The sequence below is a fragment of the Hyaena hyaena genome, unplaced genomic scaffold (assembly GCF_003009895.1).
Source record: "Hyaena hyaena isolate Hyena2069 unplaced genomic scaffold, ASM300989v1 scaffold_1065, whole genome shotgun sequence".
Lineage (NCBI taxonomy): Eukaryota > Metazoa > Chordata > Mammalia > Carnivora > Hyaenidae > Hyaena > Hyaena hyaena.
In genome coordinates, this window is record NW_024081698.1 from 404,334 (window position 1) to 427,561 (window position 23,228).

The 23,228-nt window shown below is 38.9% G+C and overlaps 1 protein-coding gene across 2 annotated transcripts; it reads left to right on the forward strand.

The window, feature by feature from the left end:
* The first annotated feature begins 5,513 nt into the window (after positions 1–5,513).
* On the forward strand, positions 5,514–19,118 carry PCDH18 (protocadherin 18). 2 transcript variants are annotated; one of them, XM_039222133.1, is made up of 4 exons: positions 5,514–8,439; positions 9,282–9,370; positions 9,461–9,624; positions 17,159–19,118. In XM_039222133.1, exons 1-4 carry the CDS (start codon positions 5,962–5,964, stop codon positions 17,824–17,826), a joined length of 3,399 nt encoding a protein of 1,132 aa, XP_039078064.1. In that variant the 5' UTR covers positions 5,514–5,961; the 3' UTR covers positions 17,827–19,118. The 2 variants fall into 2 exon arrangements, with proteins under 2 accessions (XP_039078064.1, XP_039078065.1); XM_039222134.1 differs by having other exon boundaries at positions 9,285–9,370.
* The last annotated feature ends 4,110 nt before the right edge of the window (positions 19,119–23,228 follow it).

The following is a 23,228-nucleotide window of genomic DNA, read 5'->3' on the forward strand; positions in this document are numbered from 1 at the left end:
CTTATTCTTTCATTTTAATCTCTAATTTCATAACCTGTCTGGCTGGGAAGACCTAAAGTCCTGAAATAAGCCGCAGCTCACCTCCATGGCTCACACCTGCTGCCAGACCCTAAGTCACTCGCTGGAACTTGGCATGCTACCTTTGGCAGGACCTCCCAAGTACTGATTGTCCACTCAGACAAAATTGACCTAGCATCTGTCACTGCATTTCATGGGCTCCAGCTCTTCCTGGTCCTCTATTGATGGCTCGCTCTTGGCACTTGCAGAGCTCTGCCTCCAGGTATGTGGCCCTCCCGTGGGCATTTAATCTCTTCAGTTTTCATTAGAAACTACAAAGTCCACTTCTATTCTACAAGTCTAATCTTAGCTTAGGACCCATTTTCATTTACCAACCCTTGATCTTAGGTTGATAACTTTGTTCCAATAAAGAGTTTATATTGTTTGGTGATTTTTCTTATATTATTGAATAGATTAATAAATGGAATACAGGGAATGACATAAAGAGATGTAATATGATTGAGAGAAGGTCTAATAGTGCCTTCTAAATGAAAATCTTGGGGTGCCTGGGTGGCTTAGTCGGTTAAGCGTCTGACTTTCGCTTAGGTCATGATCCCGCGGTTCGTGGGTTTGAGCCCCGCGTCCGGCTCTGTGCTGACTGCCAGCTCAGAGCCTAGAGCCTGTTTCAGTCTGTGACTCCCTCTATCTCTGACCCTCCCCTGCTCACGCTGTCTCTCTCTCTCTCCTAGAAATAAATAAAACATTAAAAAAATTAAAAAAAATAAAATAAATGAAAATCTTATTTGACAAGTTTTATCTTTCCTTGTCATTTCCAAGATATCATATCCAATTATATATTTTTGCCTTCTCACTAGAGTGTGACGTGATTCTTTTTTAAACTGTTCATTTCAAACTCTTTGAGAACAGGCAAATATTAGATGTGTGTCCTACCAAATAAAAGAGATAATTAAGCACCTGATGGACTTCTGTTAACTGTATTAGATATATTTCTATAGTCAGCGTCTGGAGGTATACTTAGATATATTTGATAGATCTTTTAGAATTTTCATCAGTGAGCCAGCACGTTTTCAAAAACGTCATAGATCAGTACTATTAGTTTTGTCGATTATGTTTCAAAGGTGACATTCATAAATCAAAAATGGAGAGACTTTCATCTTTCCAGCATAAAATTATACAAACATCTAAACCAAAAGTTTGAAAAGCAACAAGGATGGCAAATATAATCAATTTTTTTTTCTTCAATACATGTTAGGAAGAAAACAGACACAGGGTCTAAGAAAAGAAGCTAATCTTGGTTGTATTTTACTCTTGGCCAGCCTCTGTGGGAAGCTCTAGTTATTTAATTCTTACAAGAATTCTTTATGGTATCTTATTATTACTCCCAGAGGATTAGACAGACTCAGGGAAGTTAATAATTTGTTCAGGGTCACACAGCTACCCACTGGTAGTACCTGCATTCGTACTTACATTCGGCTCATATAAAAGACAAACTCTTTATCTTAAGCAGTTCCAAGGTATTGTAGTTCTTTAATTATACCAACTTTTTTCCGGTAAAACTTTTGCTTTTATCTAATTTCCCAAGATACACAGTAGAGTAATTATTTAGGCTTGTTATGGACATGTGGTATCATGCAGGACCTCAGGAATTCCTCCTACAAAACATTTCACAACAAATGCTAGCAGGAAAGATTATAATGTTATCTTAATCTTCAAGAAAATTGTGAGATTTGCATTATGCTTTTGATGATGGGGAAGATATGATATGCTCAGATGGCAGTGAATATTTATTTCTCTACCCATTCTTTTGCATTTTACATGCTCTAGTAAAATACAAATAACAAGATTTTTTTTTTTTTTAAACTCCACGTCTCCTGGGCGCCTGGGTGGCTCTGTCAGTCAAGCATCTGACTGTTGATTTTTGTTCAGGTCACGATCTCACAATTCATGAGACTGAGCCCATGGCTATGCTGGCAGCACAGAGCATGCTTGAGATTCTCTCTCTCTCTCTCTCTCTCTCTCTCTCTCTGCCCCTCCCCCCTCAAATGAATAAACATTTAGAAAGAAACCCTCCACATCTGCTCATAAGAAATTTTAGTGACTTTAATTGTGTGTTTATTACCAGGAAATACACTATCCATGTAATGGAGAGACGTCTGAGTCTTACATTCCCCTTCCTCTTCAGTAGCAAAGAAAACATTACAGATTTAGAATTATAAAAGCTTCATTTTCTTTAAAGCAAAAGTAATCAAAAATAAATGACATGATAAAACTGTTATTCAAAATGACAGAATGTATTGCAAATGTCAGCTGATATCTTTTCTCTAGCTTAGCAATTTTCAGCAAACTTGGGCTGAAGTGGTGAAAGGAACATTGGAGACAAGCTATACGCAAGAGGATGGAAATAACCAACATTCTCCAGGAGTTAGGAGCCCTTTGCCCTCATGCCTGACATCACTCAGAATTTCTCCAGAAGTGGAGCAGTCTCTTTCCTTTGTCAACGAAGGCTACCATGGGGAAAGTGGATGGACCTCAAGGAACAGTCAATCTCCCTCCGGTGGGTATCTGAGATGTGAGTTTAGAGGGTCTCAACTTCACGACTACTTATCCATGACTTCGTGAAATGCTAGAAGACAGAGAAAGTTCAATCGAATTGCCATTAGATGACAACCAGCAGACGTTTATCAATGTTTCTCCCTAATACAAACTGTTTCACAAATAGCAAATGACATGAGACCAGGGTTTTTGTTGTTGTTGTTGTTTTGTTTGTTTGTTTTGGTACTTTCTTTTTTTTTAATTTTTAATGTTTTTATTTATTTCTGAGAGAGAGAGACACAGAGTGAGCAGAGGAGGGTCAGAGAGAGAGAGAGAGAAACAGAATCAGAAGCAGGCTCCAGGCTCTGAGCTGGCAGTCAGCACAGATGCCCATGCAGGGCTCGAACCCATGAACTGCGAGATCAGGACCTGAGCCGAAGTCGGACGCTTAACAGACTGAGCCACCCAGGCGCCCCTGTTTGGGTACTTTCTTCTCTGAGCTACCCAATAAGGACATTTTGGACTGCTGGAGCTAATAAAAAGCGCTAGATTTATCTTCTATTTTGTACTTTTTGCAAACAGGTTTAAAAACAGACTAGTATGTACTAAGGGGACTTAGCCCAGGACTATCAAGTAGGTATATATGCCTTCTCAGGAACAGATTGACAGACTGAAAATGAAATGGTGCTCGATGAGGTGCACAAGTGGAAAAAAAAAAACAAAAACCATCCTCCATGAAAGAAAACCATGACTTGCTCATAGAACAAGCACAGTCTTTATGAGTACAGTATATATTAATTTACAACCTATTCTAGCTATTTCAGCGTGGTAATCTGAAGCTGTTTTGACCATGATTAATTCTGTTCAAACTCTTTGCCAGAAATAAAAAAAAAAAAAAAAAGATTTTTAAATTTATTTTTCCTTGTTAAGTGTTAGGAAAAAATATCTTCTACGTTAAGGTAATCAAATCCATTGCTCTTAGACGTTTTGGGGGTAGACTTACCAAATCCACAAAGAAAACTCTCCTAGAACTAATGGAATTAGATTACCTTTGAATTTTCACCCCAACTTTAAATAGTCACTAATTCCTTTCTTTGCTCTTTTGGTGTTTGCAAAGGGGTTCGCTAAAGCCTGAATTGATATAATTATTGGCTCAGATTGTTAGAGATCTAGGCCAGATGGCTATGGGTTTCTAAAGTCCCAGTTGCTTGTGGTAGTTTTCCTAGTTTGCCTATAGGGTTTGGGGATCAGCAATTTGAAAGGGCTACAACCTTGTAAAACAGTATTATTCATGGGGGCAGAATGTTCATCAGCGTGACCCAGTACTAAATACATTCATTATAGGCATTCCTATTCTGCACAATTTGCCACACAGCGCTGGTTTCTGGAGGGGGAAAAGACAATGGCTTATAAAATGCTTTTGAATGCCTAAAAAGAAGGAGAGTTCACGCTGAGAGTCCTCTGCTTTCTTTCTTGGAAGGAACCTTCTTAGTGACTTTAGTTGAGCTCTGCTGAGAGTAAGCAAAGTGGAAAAATCAGAAAATTACCTTTTTTATATGTTTCTGGGGGGCAAAATAGAGAGTGGGAGAAAATAAATGGAAAAAGTGACAGTGAGATTATGCGAAACAGCAAATATGCAAGTGGATGAAGACAGCTGAGGAATAATGTAAGAGGCACACAAAAAAAAAAAAAAAAAGAAAAAGAAAGAAAGAAGCAGCAATAGAGCCGTGATGATAAACTTAAAAGAAATTGTGGAGCAGAAAGAATATCATAAATAATCATATTTTCAAATAAGAATACCGTATCAGTTTCTGTGACCTGGATAAAGCACAACCCTCCCATGATATTCTTAGCATTTTGATGCACACAAAATGGAATTTTCAGCTCAGGCATTTTATTCCTCAGTGTAAACAAGCTTTGGGTTCTTAAAATACATATCTGAAAAGTGCTTTCATAAATAATGCATATATTATAAAAATTTGACTTGTAAACTATTGAGTCCATGTGCCCCTAGTCCTCATTGTGAAGACTCACCATGTACAGAGAAAACCTTTTGGTAGAAACTGGCATGCTAAAGCATGAAATGTGTTTTTACTGGCGGCAAATAGGATTTTTTGAAGTACAAGACAAAGAAATATCATAGCCCATTTTGCCCCAACTCAAAGAAAGAAGTGATAGATGGTAGAACTAGATTGGTAATTAGTTTCAAATCCTAAGGTGTTCCTTTAAATCTTGCTAATTAAGAGAATTCAAGAGTGGAAAATAGCCCTTTTCTTATCTTCAAAGAATAAAGATGAAAGAAAAACAGAAAATGAAACCTCCTTACTTGTTCTGTTCTTTAAAACAGAGCCCCAAGAAAATCTGCCTGTGCTCACAGGAGAAAAGACCTAAGTATTTACAGAGGGGGAGGGGAAGGGGGCGGTCAGAGAAGCATAATTAGAAGCAAGTTTTCAAATTTTATTAAATTCCTTCACCAACAAAATGCACTTAGAGGTATTTCAAGTTAAACCAGTACTTAAAGACTATGAAAAGCACGATGATTACATGTTTGTGGAAGAAGAAAGGGCAATTAAGAAAACCAGAACAATTTAAGATGCCATCTAAATAAAGGCGACCAGAAGTTGATTTAAAGTTTTTCTTCTGTAATTTGTCTCCCCTTTGTCGTGGCACGCTCAGAGAAAGTGAATGCAGTAGACTGGAAGGAGGAGGGGGAGTGGGGAGCAGGAAGGGAGGAGCAGAGTGAAGGAGCGGCTTCCACCCTCCTCCCGCAGCCCCCAAGCGGCCCTCCTCCCTGCTCTCCCCGTCGCGCCCCCAGCCACCGCCTTCCTCCCCGCCGGTCTCTCTCCCTCTCCACCCGCCACTCCCGACTACCGCCCTCGCTTTGGGGACACCATCAGCTTTTGATTTGGAAGCGCGGTGATTGGCTGGAAGCGATTCAACACACGCCGGGCAAGAGAGCTTTGTCTGAGTTGAAGTGAAGTTGTACAGATTTTAGACTGGAGTCAGCAATCACGGGTGTTTAGTCTGCAGCCGCGCGCAGAGAAAGGGAGAAAGAATCGCTGGAGAAAGATTCACTGCAGGCTCTGCCGGCACCCTGCAATCGATGGATTCCGACTACACTCGGGGGGAAGCGCGGAGGTGACACTCTTCTGCCTGCAGAGAGGACACACGGCCAGACAAATGCAAGGATCAGACTCCGCGCCGATGATAAGAGCTGGAAGTCGTGACACGGTGTGTATAACCCAAAAGTTTGCGAGCTGTTAATTGCTGTGCTGTGTGATTAAGAGACGCTTTCAAGTGGCAAGTACCAAATGTAGCTTAGCTTTAAGTTGCCAAAGGAAGTTGAGGGAATTGCTTTGCTGTTTTAACTTGGTCTGGGTGAGGAATCTCCTAAACTGACCGAGGTGCCAAATGAATGCTAAAATGCACTTTAGATTTGTTTTTGCACTCCTGACGGTATCTTTCAACTGCGATGTGCTGGGCAAGAATTTGAAATACAGGATTTATGAGGAGCAGAGGGTTGGATCCGTGATTGCAAGACTATCAGAGGATGTGGCTGATGTTTTAGTTAAGCTACCTAATCCTTCCACCGTGCGTTTCCGAGCCATGCAAAGGGGGAATTCTCCTCTCCTTGTAGTAAATGAGGATAATGGAGAAATCAGCATAGGGGCTAAAATCGACCGCGAGCAACTATGCCAGAAAAACTTGAACTGTTCCATAGAGTTTGACGTGATCACTCTACCCACTGAGCATCTGCAGCTTTTCCATATTGAAGTTGAAGTGCTGGATATTAATGACAATGCTCCCCAGTTCTCAAGATCTGTCATTCCTATAGAGATATCTGAGAGTGCGGCGGTGGGGACGCGCATCCCCCTGGACAGTGCATTTGATCCAGATGTTGGGGAAAATTCCCTAAACACCTACTCTCTCTCTGCCAATGATTTTTTTAACATTGAGGTTCGGACCAGGACGGATGGAGCCAAGTATGCAGAACTCATAGTGGTCAGAGAGCTGGATCGGGAGCTGAAGTCAAGCTATGAGCTTCAGCTCACTGCCTCAGACATGGGGGTGCCTCAGAGGTCTGGCTCATCCATACTAAAAATAAGCATTTCCGACTCCAATGACAACAGCCCTGCTTTTGAGCAGCAGTCTTATATAATACAACTCTTAGAAAACTCCCCCATTGGCACTTTGCTCCTTGATCTGAATGCCACAGATCCAGATGAGGGCGCTAATGGGAAAATTGTATATTCCTTCAGCAGTCATGTGTCTCCCAAAATTATAGAGACTTTTAAAATTGACTCAGAAAAAGGACATTTGACTCTTTTCAAGCAAGTGGATTATGAAATCACCAAATCCTACGAGATTGAAGTTCAGGCTCAAGATTTGGGTCCAAATTCAATCCCAGCTCACTGCAAAATTATAATCAAGGTTGTGGATGTTAATGACAATAAACCTGAAATTAACATAAACCTCATGTCCCCTGGAAAAGAAGAAATTTCTTATATTTTTGAGGGGGATCCTATTGACACATTTGTTGCCTTGGTCAGGGTTCAGGACAAGGATTCTGGGCTGAATGGAGAAATAGTTTGTAAGCTTCATGGACATGGTCACTTTAAACTTCAGAAGACTTATGAAAACAATTATTTAATCTTGACGAATGCCACACTGGATAGAGAAAAGAGATCTGAATACAGTTTGACTGTAATCGCTGAGGACAAGGGGACACCCAGTCTTTCTACAGTAAAACATTTTACTGTTCAGATCAATGATATAAATGACAATCCACCCCACTTCCAGAGAAGTCGATATGAATTTGCAATCTCAGAGAATAACTCGCCAGGGGCCTATATTACCACCGTTACGGCCACAGATCCTGATCTTGGAGAAAATGGGCAAGTTACATACACCATTTTGGAGAGTTTTATCCTGGGTAGTTCCATAACTACATATGTCACCATTGACCCATCTAATGGAGCCATTTATGCCCTCAGAATCTTTGATCATGAGGAAGTGAGTCAGATCACTTTTGTGGTTGAAGCAAGAGACGGAGGAAGCCCAAAGCAACTAGTAAGCAATACCACAGTTGTGCTCACCATCATTGATGAAAATGACAACGTCCCTGTGGTTATAGGGCCTGCTCTGCGCAATAATACTGCAGAAATCTCCATACCCAAAGGGGCTGAAAGTGGCTTTCATGTTACAAGAATAAGGGCAATTGACAGAGACTCTGGTGTGAATGCCGAACTCAGCTGCTCCATAATAGCGGGCAACGAGGAGAATATCTTTATAATCGATCCACGATCATGTGACATACATACCAACGTAAGCATGGAGTCTGTTTCCTACACAGAGTGGGAGCTCTCAGTCATCATCCAGGACAAAGGCAATCCTCAGCTGCATACCAAAGTCCTTCTGAAGTGTACGATCTTTGAATATGCAGAGTCCGTGACAAGTACAGCAATGACCTCAGTAAGCCAGGCCTCTTTGGACGTCTCCATGGTTATAATTATTTCCTTAGGAGCCATTTGTGCAGTGTTGTTGGTTATTATGGTGCTGTTTGCAACTAGGTGTAACCGAGAAAAGAAAGACACGAGATCCTACAACTGCAGGGTAGCAGAGTCAACTTACCAGCACCACCCAAAAAGGCCGTCCAGGCAGATTCACAAAGGGGACATTACCTTGGTGCCTACGATGAATGGCACTCTGCCCATCAGATCTCATCACAGGTCGTCTCCGTCTTCATCCCCCACCTTGGAAAGAGGGCAGATGGGCAGCCGGCAGAGTCACCACAGTCACCAGTCCCTCAACAGTTTGGTGACAATCTCATCCAACCACGTGCCAGAGAATTTCTCATTAGAACTCACCCATGCCACCCCTGCTGTTGAGGTAAGATCGTACTCTGCGCCAACTCACTGACACAGTCAGCTGCTAGTGTGCAGAAGTTGTGTCTGTGCTAGTTCTTAAGTGTTTCCTTTAAGAAGTAAACAATACTAACAATATCCAAATTAAATTGGATACCAGGTACATTGCCTGTATGCAGCAAGTGTACATACCTTAGCATGCTGTTTCGTTTTTTTTTTTTTTTTTTAAAGAATGGGCTTGCATGTATGATGTGTAGTATTAAAAAATAAATGTGAAGCTCTTCAAGGACTATCTGATTGGAATACCCTTACTTCCCAGATTAAGATATTGGAAGCCAAAAACAAAAGGGCTTGTTTTATTCTCACAGTTGTGGCTACTATTAAAAAAAAAAAAAAAAAGGCAAAAAATAACAACAGTAACAACAGCAAAAACCCGAGGCCTCCAGAATCCCATCTGAATGCATGTTGTATTGGTTCAACTTTCAAAATTTTTCTGACATTATTTTAACTGCATGTGCTAGATTGCTGCATCTTACAGCATTTTCCATGTATTTGTATAGCTGATTGCTTTAATCTGAACTAAAACATAAAGGAAATCAGTCTGTTATTTCTAAAGGAGTTCTCAGTGTATGAGAAAGAGAAAGGCAGTGTATGAGATCATGCAAGCCTCTCCGGGATGGATCCAGTTATGTGTGGAGCCTGGCTGCATCGTCTGCCACAGTCCAGCATGTGTAAATCTTTAAAACAGAGATAACAGGTTCATTTAATTAGGATGAAAAGCAGTGAGCAACTGTTTTTCCTTGCTTAAAGCTCACGAGTATTTGGGAGTTTGTTTCCAGAAATCAGTTCTGTGTGTTTGGTTTCCAGCAGGTCTCTCAGCTTCTTTCAATGCTTCACCAGGGGCAATATCAGCCAAGGCCAAGTTTTCGAGGAAACAAATATTCCAGGAGCTATAGGTATGAATTATCCCCCTGTTACCTATTGAGTCTCTAATGCCATGAATGCTGAAGAGTAAAAACCATACTTTCCCTGATTTATTCTTCTAGATATGCCCTCCAAGACATGGACAAATTTAGCTTGAAAGACAGTGGCCGTGGTGACAGTGAAGCAGGAGACAGTGATTATGATTTGGGGCGAGATTCACCAATAGACAGGCTGCTGGGTGAAGGATTCAGTGACCTGTTCCTTACAGATGGAAGAATTCCAGCAGGTAAGAGGGTGGTGATGGATGATAAAAATCCTTATTTTCAGATCTGCTACACACCCACAGAGTGCAGAGTTTCTCCCATGCTTAAACATTTTTCTTTGTCCTTTGCACCGACGTTATCTGTAGTCTGTACACGATTGGCAAGGAACATGACCCGGAACACCTCAGAGTTATTTTCTTAAAATGCATATAAGGCAGTTGGTGGAGAAGGGGTGAGCACGAGAGCTGAGCAGGACAAGAAGGAAGGAGTGGGGAGAGGGGGATAGAGAGCCACACTATTTCTTTCCTCTCTCTGCCCCATCCAGTGCTGCCACGGGACATCGTGAGCAACTCTTTATGAAATTACTGGGTGGTTGTTGTTTTGGTGCATAGTGGCGAGCTGGACTATAATTTGGAGGACACAAATTTCCTGTGATGGGAACCAACTCACAGAATCAGAGATTAAAATACACCAGGGAATGGTACACTTCAGTCACCCAAAATAGGACAAAGAATGCAGCTTTGTAGGTGGTAAGCACAGAATATTTTTGCCACCCTTCATTTTCTATCTGCACTGTAGTGGAAGACACAGGCATTTAAGAGTGAAATGTTAAGTACCTAGCCAGATGGAGGAGATCCTGGTAAGTTATGAGCCACGTTTTCCTGAGAGTCCCCCCACTCTCTGTGCAGTGGAACATCTCTGAACCAACTGGGTAAATACATCATTGTAGCAACCCGGTGACTAGAGACTGTCATATTAAATTGACTCTTGGGAACATATAAAAATGGTGCCTTGGCTACTTATGTCTCTAAATCCCACTGAATTTAGTCAACTAAATGTTGACCCAATGCCTGCCATTTGATAAATAAAAGAAAGACAGAGCAAAACTACTTCCTGTCTGACTTCCATCCAAGATCTATTTTCTAAGTATAGAAATAAGTAAGAGAGTTTAATAGTCGTAAGGGAGCCTCAGAGAGCCACAGAAATGCAGGCGAAATCGCCACACAGAAAGGTGTAGTGGTGGTGGTGGTAGTTGCACCAAGAGTAACCAATGATGTCCCGGCACTTACCTGGGGCCCCCGAGGACTTCCGTACCTGCTTTCTGTCTCCTAACACTTCCACACAGGAATGTGGAAGGAAGTGGGGTGGGATTGTGGCAAGAGTAGTGCTCCTATTTTTTCTTTTTTCTTTTTTTTTTTTTTAAATGTTTTATTTATTTCTAGGAGAGAGAGAGAGAGAGACAGCGTGAGCAGGGGAGGGTCAGAGAGAGAGGGAGTCACAGACTGAAACAGGCTCCAGGCTCTGAGCTGGCAGTCAGCACAGAGCCCGACGCGGGGCTCGAACCCACGAACCGCGAGATCATGACCCGAGCGAAAGTCGGACGCTTAACCAACTACGCCACCCGGGCGCCCCTATTTTTTCTTTTTTCTTTTGAAAATCGAAGCTTATAAAGGTTAAAACAATGTATCCCAAATCAGGCAATTTGTCCATGTTAGAGGTGAGATTTGAATCAATCCCATACTCATAAATACCAACCTATCAAGAGTAATATGAAGTAACAGGCTTTAAAAAATAAGGTTAGTAATGCATTTGTCCTTATATTCTTAAGTCTTACTACCCTCGATGAAGTGATTTAATGCTCCCCATTTCATTATGTTATTACAGTCCTATAGATACTGCATCTGTGGCAGGATGAATGTGTGGAAAGGACTTCTGCTGGCATTAGAGCCACAATGTACATAAGAACCAATATTTGCACAGTCATGTCTTTGTTTCTTTGTTTTAGTCAGAGACTCCCTATTTAAAGGAAGAAAATAAATCTCTGAAAATCCGGTAGAACACATACAGCCTCAGAAAACCTGCTCAAAGAGAACCAGTTTTACTATTTTGATCAATGAAAGGAAAGAGCTGGTCTATGGTTCAACATGCTGATGGAACCCCAATTTTGAATATCGGTCCCCAATTTTGAATAATGTGATTTCCCAAACAGAAAAGTAGTAAAGTGGGCATAGCATAAGTATTTCATTATGTAAGTTCTTTTTAAATTGTGTGAAGTCTGTTCATTGAAATTAAAAAAAAAAAAAATTTAACGGTTTATTTATTTGAGAGACAGAGAGAGGCAAAGAGAGAGGGAGACACAGAATCTGAAGTAGGCTCCAGGACTGATGTGGGGCTCGAACCCACAAACCGTGGGATCATGACCTGAGCCGAAGTCAGATACTTACCCAACTGAGACCCCAGGTGCCCCTGGAGTTTTAATTTATTGGCACAGTTAAAAGGAAAATAACTTTCTCTACTGAGATAACTTTTCTATTTGTGGGCCTAAACAGATACCTAAAGTCCTTTTTAATTCTGAAATTGTATAATCGCATTAGCCGACCTGTTTTAGAAAAAGACAAGACTTCTCTTTCATTCTTTCAAAGTTACCAACACCAGATATGTTCATGGCAGGAGAATTATCTAATGCTTGCATTAAAAAGTAAAAATGCATGTTAATAAAGACATTAAGGAAACAATGGGTAGATACAGTCTAGGTAATAGTGAGTCTTATTTAGTGAGTGGCCTTAGGCTCCTTCTAAGTTCACATTTCTTTCAAAGATAGAGTTTCACTTTTATTTTATCAGTAATGATACCACTTAATATACAGACAGTCCTTTCCAACAGTTCCACATTTACACAGTCATACTGACTCAAGGTGTGTGTGGGGAGACCTATATTGCTGGTGTTGGTGTTGTTTCACAGTAGATAAATGCTTTTCTTACTAGCTACCTGCCCCATGTGGTGAAAGAATGCTGGTGGCAGAGAGCACCAGGATATTCCCAAGGGCTTATAAAATATTTTAAGCTTTATTCATGTCTGGCTGGTGTAGGAAGTTATGTGTCTACTGAGTATCTATGCAGAGATACTTTAATTATGACCATCCTTCTGATGGTACTTCGCCCGTTTTCTGGTTTATTATTCATTTTGGCAGCTCATGCTTTGTAAACTTATATTCCCAGGAAATAGGCCAAGTTAGGGGGAAAAAAAAAAGTAAGTCCACATCTGAATGCCATTAACAGAAATCAGTGCAGTTTTTGAAAGCATGTATATTTTTAGGACTTAAGTGTCTTATTCCAACTGTTTTTCTGCATTAAACTGTGATCAAATATAGATTATGTTATGTTGCATTGCCTGCCAACAAGGTCATTTCTGGTCATTCATTCTATTAATTCCCACAGAAATATCCTGCATTCTGAGCAGTAAAATCACCAAGCATTCTTGTCCGTTAGCTCATGTTTGTCAACATGCTTTCTTCCTTACTCATTTAACTTTGAACTACAGCACAAAATCTTGAACTACTTGCAAAATCTCCATTTTCCCAGCGTATCAGCGGCACCAGCGTGATTTACAAAGGCTTTTGATTTTGTTTCTTGTGAAACTCCTTTACTGAGCTCATTCCACTTTTCATTAATCGCCACTGGTGATTACTTACCCCCAACATTTCTTTTTAATTCCAACTTCTGTCCATTGTCATGCTGGTATCCGGGTCCTGGCCTTTCTTCCCGGGTCCCTTTACTGTCCTAGTGTACAAGCTGAGGTTCACTCTCTAGCACCTCCTCCCCTTGTCAAATATTTCTTTTATGCAGCTTGAACAACTTTCTCAGAACGTTTTAATTGAAAATTATTTGGTTTAAAATCAGTAATTGACTTTTGTTGCCCAGCAACACCTAATAAAACTACTTCCCTCAGCATTCCAAGGCCAATAAAATCCACTCCTAACTTATTAACTCTCATTTTGGGCATTTTTGTGTGTTTTGCAATAGGCAATACCATCTCTCCACACCAATCCTTTGTTTATGTGGCCTTTCTACCTGAGAACACTGGCTTCCCTTCACTGTGTCTATCTGAATCCTGTACATCTCTCGTGATTTGTTTAACTACTTCGGCCTCCGCTTTGCCTCTTTTTTCTTTTCTTGACCTGCCTTCAGTCTCACATACCCTGGCACTTAAACTGGGCATTTAGGGCCTCATTGTTACACTTGACTCAGAACTAGATCTGAAGCCATTTGAGGACAGGGATCTATCCTGGCACTTCACATATGGTAGGCTCTGAATAGATAACTGGTTACTCAGTACCTCATGGCTTGATGGAAGTTAGACACATACTTTTCATTTCTTCTTCTTACATTAGGTCCTATCTAAAAAGCATAGTAAGTCACAAAATTGATAGTCATATAGTGGGAAAGAAGAGTTCTCTGCTCCTTCATGTCTTCCCTTTCCCAGAGGAAATTTAACCACCTGGCAGCTTTCAAGGAGAGACAGAAAGATTAGCCACATGCACCACTTGCCAATAAGTTCTAACTTACTAGATGTGGTATGAAACATCTGTGGCCCTGACGTATATGTACACTGAGCATGTTTTTAAATAGTTGAGTCTCCAGGGAAAAGGTTGAGAATATCAATGAAACAGAAATGACCTATCCTGTGCCACTGCCTTCTCACCTCTATTATTTTTGCCCATCTTCTCTCCATTAGCCTTTCTTCATCAATTCTACCTATTTTCTGAATTAAAATTTTATGTTAATTTATTATTTAATAGTTAGGGTTCCACTTATTTAATGTGCAGTTGTAAAATAGCATTCTCTGTTTTAAAAATTCCTGTAACCAAAATTACCTGTGAACATGCACCATCATTTGAATCATCCAGATTGTATTTCTGGTTGCATGTTCATTAGATTCGGGTCTCTAGAAAGTTGATCGGACTCGGGATTCTTAGAAGCCTATGTAATTTTTCCATTCCCAGTGCCCCCCGGTCTCATTAAATATTAAAGGAAAACAAAGCAAATCCAATGATCAATCAGTTAAGTCCTTCCCCCAGAGTCCAAGGCCAGAAAACAAATGAAAGATGTCATCAGGCCTGTTTCCCGTCCTTCCAACAGGATGTGCGTAAGACAAGAGACACAGAGCTCCCTCCCATTTTCAGAGGCCCAGGGAATTCTGGAAAACACTTCAATACCACTTCGATAGCTGTTTCACTGCTGAGAAAACCTCATTACTATTAAGACATTCCAGTTACTTTCAACTCCTTTTGCTTTTGTCCACAATAAATGAATGATGAGCAATAGTCAGTAAATATGTCGCCGCAGTAAAAATGCACGAAGTCAGTACATCCAAACTTGCTGTTATTCTTAAGTCATCTATCTTTATTTAAATTTAACCTTTCTTCATAGCAAAATTACACAAGGACTCTCAGTGTTTGCCCTTCCTCTTACCCATACTTCTGCTATTTCTGCATTTTCCCTACTTTCTTTGTATTTCTAGTTTTCTTACCAATCAGAATTTTTTTCTCCCTCAGAACACTTTTTTTTTTTCCATTTTTGTCCCACAGATTATCCCTTCTCTATTAAGCACTGAGGTCAAGAATTGATGAGGTATAAGATGGAATTATCTCAAAGGTTTTAGTGATGAGGAGAAGTGACTTCCACCCCTGTTAACAAAGTCCTTTATTTCTCTTTTTTTCTGAGAGGAAAAATTTACCCTTCACCTTTCTTTTTCTGCATATACATCTTTTTGAAAATTTTATTTTATTGCATAAGAACAGTTAACATGAGATATATCCTCTTAAAAATGTTTAATTGTAGAATACAGCATTGTTAACTATAGGTACAATGTTGTATAGCAGATCTCTAGAAGTTTTTCATTAAGGTTAACCCAAATGTTATGCCCATGGTTTGCCAGTTGCCCATTTTCTCACCCCCTGCATATACACCTTTTAGCAGATACCATTCCACTCTTGGATTCTGTAAATTTGTTCATTTTAGATACCCTATATTCATGGAATCATGCACTATTTGTCCTATAACCGGCTTCTTTCGCTAAGTAGAATGTCCTCAAGGTTCATCCATGATTTTGTATATTGTAGAAATGTCCTTCTTTTTTCAAGGCTTAATAATATTCTATTGTATGCATACACATTTTCTTTATCCATTCATTTGCTGGTAGGCATCCAGGTAGGTATTCAGGCTGTCTTCCCACCTTGGTTATTGTGAATAGTGTTGCAGTGAACAAGGGAGTTCAATGTATGAACAAGGGAGTTCATAGCACTTTGAGATCCCGAGTTCAATTCTTTTGGAATCCAGAAGTGGGTCTTCTGGATAATACAATAGTTATATTTTTAATTTTTTGAAGAACTTCCATATTGTTTTCTGTAGTGACTGTATCATTTTGTGTTCTTAGCAACGATGTACAAGTATTCTAATTTCTCCACATCCTTGCCAACACTTGTTATATTTTTTATAGCAGTTATCCTGACAGATTTCAAGTGATATCTTTTTGTGGTTTGGATTGGTATTTCCCTGATGATTAGAAAAAACATATTGAATTCTTATTCTATGCCTACACTTTACCTGGTGCTGGGGATACAACAATAAGCACAAGAGACTACTTGCTTCTCCTGATAAGGGATTTGACACTGTTCAAGAGTCATCCTTTTTAGCAAAAATTTGGAAAGAAGAGAACCTTGCTTAAGTAGCCAGGTTCAAAGAATAAATTCTGAATAGATAGCTAAGGTTGATTATCAATCCACTTTTCATTCAATTATAAGATAATTACTTTGCATTTTCTGCATTCTGTCACTTGCTCTAAAGTAAAATCATGACATAAGTGTCACTGAGAGATGATTTATGATGTATACTTTATATTTTTACATTCCTTCATTATTATTATTATTGTTGTAGTTTAGTTATTGCATTTGTCAAATTTAGAAATTTTTTCTCCTCTTTATTTTCTGCTTTTCTAATACCATCTTTTATTTTCTATGAGTGTGGCTATTCAAATTCCAATCAGACATTATAACAACTGGAAGAGCTAACCAATAGATTTTTTTTATATTCTTCAGCTTTTGATGACTTTTCCATCTATTTGAATTCTAAAGCTTTAGAAGAAAACTTCTGAACAGAATAACTACAGTTGTTGGGTAGTTGAGGATAATTTGCATTGCTATTTTAAGTAACAAATCAATAAATAATCCAGAATACCTTCAGGAGAAATTACTATATATAATGGCCCGATAGCTTATTATATTCCCAATGCCTCCATTAAAAGTAAAGTTGGTCAAAGAGACCCCAATATCCAGAAAGCTACTCATAGGTAGTACTCAAAAATTAATCGGGGGGGGGGGGAGCATTCTAAAATTATAGATTTCACCTTACAGCTCTGGGTTTCTTAGAATTTATGTTCAGCAAATATCCCATCACCCATACATACCTTTGCTCCTTTTCAGTCATGCTCATGTGTAAGCTATAAATCCATTTTCTCACTTGAGTAGCAGAAATAATATTCCTGAGAAGTATTTAAATCATAATCGTCTTTTCCTTCTTTGATAAACAAGGAAGAAAAAAAGAGGTCCACTAAACTGATATTCAAATTAAAGACGTAATTGTCGCCCATTTAATGTGTAAAATATGGTAGTAGTTTAAAACTGTGTCCTATTTTTTAAGACTAAAATTACAATTTTTCCTATCATTTTGAGTTATGCTAAGCATGACGATGAATCCCCATTGTCTTCCTTGAGTGTAGCTATGAGGCTTTGCACGGAGGAATGCAGGGTCCTGGGCCACTCTGACCAGTGCTGGATGCCACCGCTGCCCTCGCCGTCCTCTGACTATAGGAGTAACATGTTCATTCCGGGGGAGGAATTCCCAGCGCAACCTCAGCAGCAGCACCCGCATCCGAGTCTTGAGGACGATGCACAGCCTGCAGATTCTGGTGAGAAGAAGAAGAGCTTTTCCACCTTTGGGAAGGACTCCCCAAACGACGAGGACTCTGGAGACACAAGCACATCCTCCCTGCTCTCGGAAATGAGCAGTGTGTTCCAACGCCTCTTACCCCCTTCCCTGGACACCTACCCTGAGTGCCCGGAGGTGGATCGGTCCAACTCTCTGGAACGCCGGAAGGCGCCGTTGCCAGCCAAGACTGCGGGTTACCCGCAAGGCGTGGCCGCCTGGGCAGCTAGTACACACTTCCAGAATCCCACCAACAACTCTGGGCCTCCACTTGGGACTCACTCCAGTGTGCAGCCTTCTTCCAAGTGGCTGCCGGCCATGGAGGAGATCCCCGAAAACTATGAAGAAGATGATTTTGATAATGTGCTCAACCATCTCAACGACGGGAAACACGAACTCATGGATGCCAGTGAGCTGGTGGCTGAGATTAACAAACTGCTTCAGGATGTTCGCCAGAGCTAGGAGAGGTCAGCGAAGCATTTTTGTTTCCATGTGTATGGAAAGCGGGGACAGAGAAAACCCTGAAGGAACTGGCATTGCCAAATAGTTGCATTTATCATAAATGTGTCTGTGTATATTGAATATTAAATACTGTATTTTCGTATGTACACAATGCAAGTGTGATTATTTTAATCTGTATTTTAAAAATACATTTGTACCTTATATTTATGTGTAATTTAACAGACAAATTTTATTTTTTTACTCCCATGACAAACATGTCTTTCCTAATCATGTAGAAAGTAGCCACTGTTCAAATATGATATACTCTTCAACCACAAAGTGTAAAGGCACTGTGTAGATTAGTTCTGTTGGGGAAGAACTTGCTCTTGCTGTAAAAACAACCCCACTGAAGCGTTATACGATTCTTAGTTTTGTTAAGTGATCCAGCCTCTTTTTTCGATACTTTTTAAAAAATGAAGCATCAGTAATAACGGTAAACCATTTTATTATTATCTTTATTTTTACTGCTCTTTGCTAGTTCTGATGGTTCAGGTTCAGCAAAATTGAGGCATAAGGTAAAACATCATTTTAGGACTACAAAGTATCTTTCACAGACCATGATGAAAAAACATAGGGCTAGAGTCAATGCTTCCTAGCCCCCTTGGCCCCCTACTATTACTCGGCCTCACACTGGCCGGTACTTGAGAATATTTCTCCTGAAGTATTAGTGTCTATTTGTAATCAAGGGAAACAATGAATTTCATTCCATCCTTGTAACAGTAGACATGCTCCAGGGAAATGGAATTTGTCCCTTAAATGGGTAACGGTATGTATTCTAACAGCCTAAAGTATTCGTGGACAAAGACCCCGATGTCAGTGTCCCTCCTATGCTAGTAAATATAATTGATTTAGTCTGAAACTCTTGTTTGAATCTTCCCCTGTCCTCTCACAATACTTGAACATTTTTATGTTTTGCAATGTTTTTGCTATTAACTATTCACTTTTAGCTTTTGTCTCCAGTGCATGATCTCATATTTTTTGCTTTTATTTTTAGTATAAGAACATTTTTAAAAGTTATGATTTTGTTATTGCAATTCTTTTGTATCTGTTGTGTGAGAAACGACAAATTCTTTAATTATTGTGCTGTTATCTCTCTGTGTGGAATGCCTTGGTAAAGGAGATTGTTATTATGACTGTTCTCATTTATGACCAACCTTCTGTTGATGTTATTTCTATGAATACACTATCTTGATTGTACTCTCCAGAAAATTTTGCTGTCAATGAAAATAAAAGGAAAATTAAAGTAAAGCTTACGAACTGTCCATAAATCAGAATCCTGTTCCTACATATACGTTCAAAAGTTTTGCGTGAAGCATGTCCTTCATGAGAAGATAATTCAGTGTTGAGTTTTGAATGATAAAGAGGGTACATTCAGCTGGCTTGGCGAACAAGAGAAATACAATGCAAAAGGAATGATTTGAGACCTGTGATGGGAATGAAAGTAGTCTACCACTTTCCCAGTAGATTAAAGAATTTAAATGCATTTGAAGCACAAAGAAAAGAGAATAATCAAATAGTAACTGCATGAACATTTTTCAAGTGGAAAAAAAAACCTTTCTCAGAACATTTTGTATAAAGTTGCATCCAAGGAAAAAAAAAAGTACCTTACATAAATGTTTCCAAGAGGTGAAAATATTATCCTCCTTGGTTTACTAGCAGGAAATTGAAATACGAAGAAAGTCAAATAGCCTAAAAGAGGCTAAACTCAGATATTTTAAATCTCAAATGAGTACCACATCAAATAGATGTGTTATGTCTTCTGAAAGGCACATTTTCCTTTATAGGAGGGATTGCAGTTACAAGGGAAATTTCAGTTTATTTTCAGTAGATTACACACACAAATGCTAACCGCATTTAAAACTTATTTTTTTTCAAATTCATTTCCTTTCAATATGTATTATCCTTAAGATTTTCATAACTTCGGTGTTCTTAATTTAAAGCAGCAAGCGTAATTTAGGAAGCAGTGCTGGAAATCAATGTTTAAATAATGTGAAGTAAATAAAATGTGATATTATATTAAACACAAAACCTTTGCATATTGTCTGTATAGCAAGCATTCCGTGTTTCAGACTCTTTGCTTCTCCAGTCTTCTCCACTTATTGTGGCTTTCCAGATCCACAGGTAAAGGGGATATTAGTGCAAGATTGTCACTTTTCACTCCTGTTCCTTTTACAGGTAATATAATCTCAGTGAAGCACGATTGTCTAGTGCTGTCATAGCAATTTAACATCTCAAGTTTATATTTCCTCTTCTCTGATACCATGCCCCTCTTCAGACTGAAGCAACCAAAAGCTCTTAAACCAAGGAGGTTCTTATAAACAATCATGATTTCTTAATCCCTTTGTCCCTATTTGATTCCTTTAATGTTCTTCAGTGATAACCTTTTATTAATGGAATCATCTTCCAAAAATTTCATTCAAAACTAAATTTGTGGCTTAATAAATCTTCCTTTTAAATGCTTATTTATAGGAAGATTAGCATTGGCTTTCTTCAAATTCTTACAGGTTATTCACATTCTTACTCATTTATCGTTTACTTCTTTCTTGGTATATGGCAGAGGAGACTTATAACTGTATTGGTCATTTAAATTCTGTCTCTTCCTGTCGCACAAGTATCCAATTTGCCACTTACCAATAGATAACTAGTCAGGTAAAACATGGTGAAGTTATTCTTATTGGAGTCCCTAAAGAAGTTTCATTTCTGAAAGTCAACTTAACATCCTTGTTTCATTCTTTTGGTGCTTACTAAAATGTCATAAAATACTCAAAACGGAGTTTGAGGATTGACGCATTAAAATTCAAACAGTTATGAGTTTGTTTAAAAATTAGTTGTATGGGTGAAAAGGTATTGCCTGGCATAGTAACTTCCAGTCATACGTGAACTCAGAACTGGTCCAACAGAATTCAAGCAATTTGCCAAACCATCGAAAAGGTTTTGATGTTCCTGTTTGAATTCAATATATCTTGAATGTATCATCACAGTATCAAAGGTTGGGAATGTGCTCAACTCTGAAAAGCAATAAATATTGCTATGTAAAATTAAATTCAAACCACATGAAAGCCTTGAAGATTTATGTTGAGTTTTAAGAAGAATAAAAAGAGAGGCGCTTGGGTGGCTTAGTCAGTTAAGCATCCGACTTTCGCTTAGGTCATGACCTCGCCGTTCGTGGGTTCGAGACCCGCATCGGGCTCTGTGCTGACTGCCAGCTCAGAGCCTGGAGCCTGTTTCAGTCTGTGACTCCCTCTCTCTCTGACCCTCCCCTGCTCACGCTGTCTCTCTCTCTTTCTCCTAGAAATAAATAAAAAAGCATTAAAAAAAAAAGGAGAATAAAAACAGTATAGGCATGTTAAAAGTCCCAGCATATTAACTTCCTTTATTGCAGTTTAGATTCATAAAACAAAGCTATCTTATGTTTAAGAAGCTACCTTCCATATTGTGAAAATATTAATCGCTTTATTGATTGTAACCATTTTTAATGTATTTGGATGTCTCCAACTGTGAATGATAGACACAATTTGATGTGGTTATATAATGTTTTAATTTGAGAAATTAAGCTATTTGAGTCATGGAAGATTCATCTTACCCAGTTTTGTCACCAGAACAAATAATAAATCACTTTTTTGAAATAAGTAAATGATACCTAAAGTACTACATTGCAACTGAAACCGCCCAAGTTGAAGTTCAGTGTTCATCTGTGTGAGTAGAGCCATAGTCAAGTATGTACATTCTGTATACTAGATCAAGCATATATAATCTGTACACCAGAAACAATAGGACCTTTAATATACTCCAAACCAAAAAAAAAACAAAACAAAAACAAAAACAACAAAAAAACTACTGCATAGGTCGACACTGTATAACAGACCTGAAAGTGACCGTATATGCTTCTCATTAATTTATATTTTTATTATACTCTAACCTATACGACTTGTGGAACCGTTAAAATAATTTTATGAGGAGCTGGCATTGCAAAAATTGCTGCCAAAATTTACATACTTCTTGACTTTTAAAATTGCAATAACATCCTTGTCTGGCACTTTAAAATAATAGTTTTCTATTTCCTTTTATGACTTCTGTAAGTTGGTCCTAATTCTTGTTTGCTTTTTCAGACTTTATCTTTTCAATGTATTTATTTTATGGTTCTCTTCCTTGATAATTTATCCTACTGTCCACGTTTTATAGCAATCTTCTCCAGATTTTTGCATGTATATAGTTCTTTATATAACCACTTAGATTTTATCATTTTTCTCACATCTTTTCTTTGTTATTCATACAATAGGGATCATATTTTTGAGATATGAAACTAATTCCTTTTCATTCCCAATAAACCTTGCTCCTTTGATTCACTAGTCTAATGGAAGGGTAAATGTATACAGTTAAGAACAAAGGGTCATTTCTGTTGTTCTGTTTTATTTATTTTATTTTATTTTATTTTTTTATTTTTTAATGCTTATTTATTTTTGAGACCGAGAGAGACAGAGCATGAGCTGGGGAGGGGCAGAGAGAAAGGGAGACACAGAATCTGAAACAGGCTCCAGGTTTTGAGCTGCGCTGTCAGCACAGAGCCTGACTCGGGGCTTGAACCCATGAACTATGAGATCATGACCTGAGCCGAAGTTGGACGCTTAACCGACTGAGCCACCGAGGTGCTCCTGTTGTTCTATTTTAAATTAAATGTTTTTGAGTGCCCAGGGACACATAGTGTGTGTCACTATGTGTCATAGTGTGTGTCACTATAAAAACAACTTATTGAGGGGAGACTTTTTTTTTCTAAAAATAAAACACTTCTCTTTATGTATTCAGGATAGGGCTAGGAAAGATATGCTTGAAATTTTAGTTTAAGTCACAGTTAAGTGCAAGGAAATACATGTTAAAGTAAAAAAGATTGATTGTCACAGAAGAGAAAGGTACCTTAGGCAATTGTTGACATTATAGACCCTAAACGTGAATAAATTCAGAAGGGTAAAATCTCAGATATTAGTATCTTCTTTATTCTCACCTTCCATGATCTTTAGAAGAAACTGTAGAACAAAAGCACTGCTTCTGGGGAAGATGTTTGTTGTTTCCCTGACTCTCCATGCATAGGAGTGCAGACATGAAAAAAGCCCCGGCACCGAGGTGTGTGTGCCTCTGGCATAGCCTCTTACCTTCTCCCTGCCTATGGATGGCCAGTAGGAGATGCAAATTTTCTTTCCTGTCCAAAGGGGGGAGGGGCTGATAGTATAAACTGTAATCTGTTATAAAATGCTTTTATCTAAATGAAGGGAAGCTTTCTAAAAGCCCAGGTACCTTCTTGCTTTATTAAAAGGCACAATCTGCAGCTTAAAATAACTAACCACAAAATATTCTAAACAGAAGAAGCA

Excerpts from the sequence above, each read along its gene's own strand:
- PCDH18 (XM_039222133.1), top strand. The coding sequence starts at position 5,962 with ATGAATGCTAAAATGCACTTTAGATTTGTTTTTGCACTCCTGACGGTA. Across the intron at positions 8,440-9,281 it reads ATGCCACCCCTGCTGTTGAG|CAGGTCTCTCAGCTTCTTTC; the intron begins GTAAGATCGTAC and ends TTTGGTTTCCAG. Across the intron at positions 9,625-17,158 it reads AGATGGAAGAATTCCAGCAG|CTATGAGGCTTTGCACGGAG; the intron begins GTAAGAGGGTGG and ends CCTTGAGTGTAG.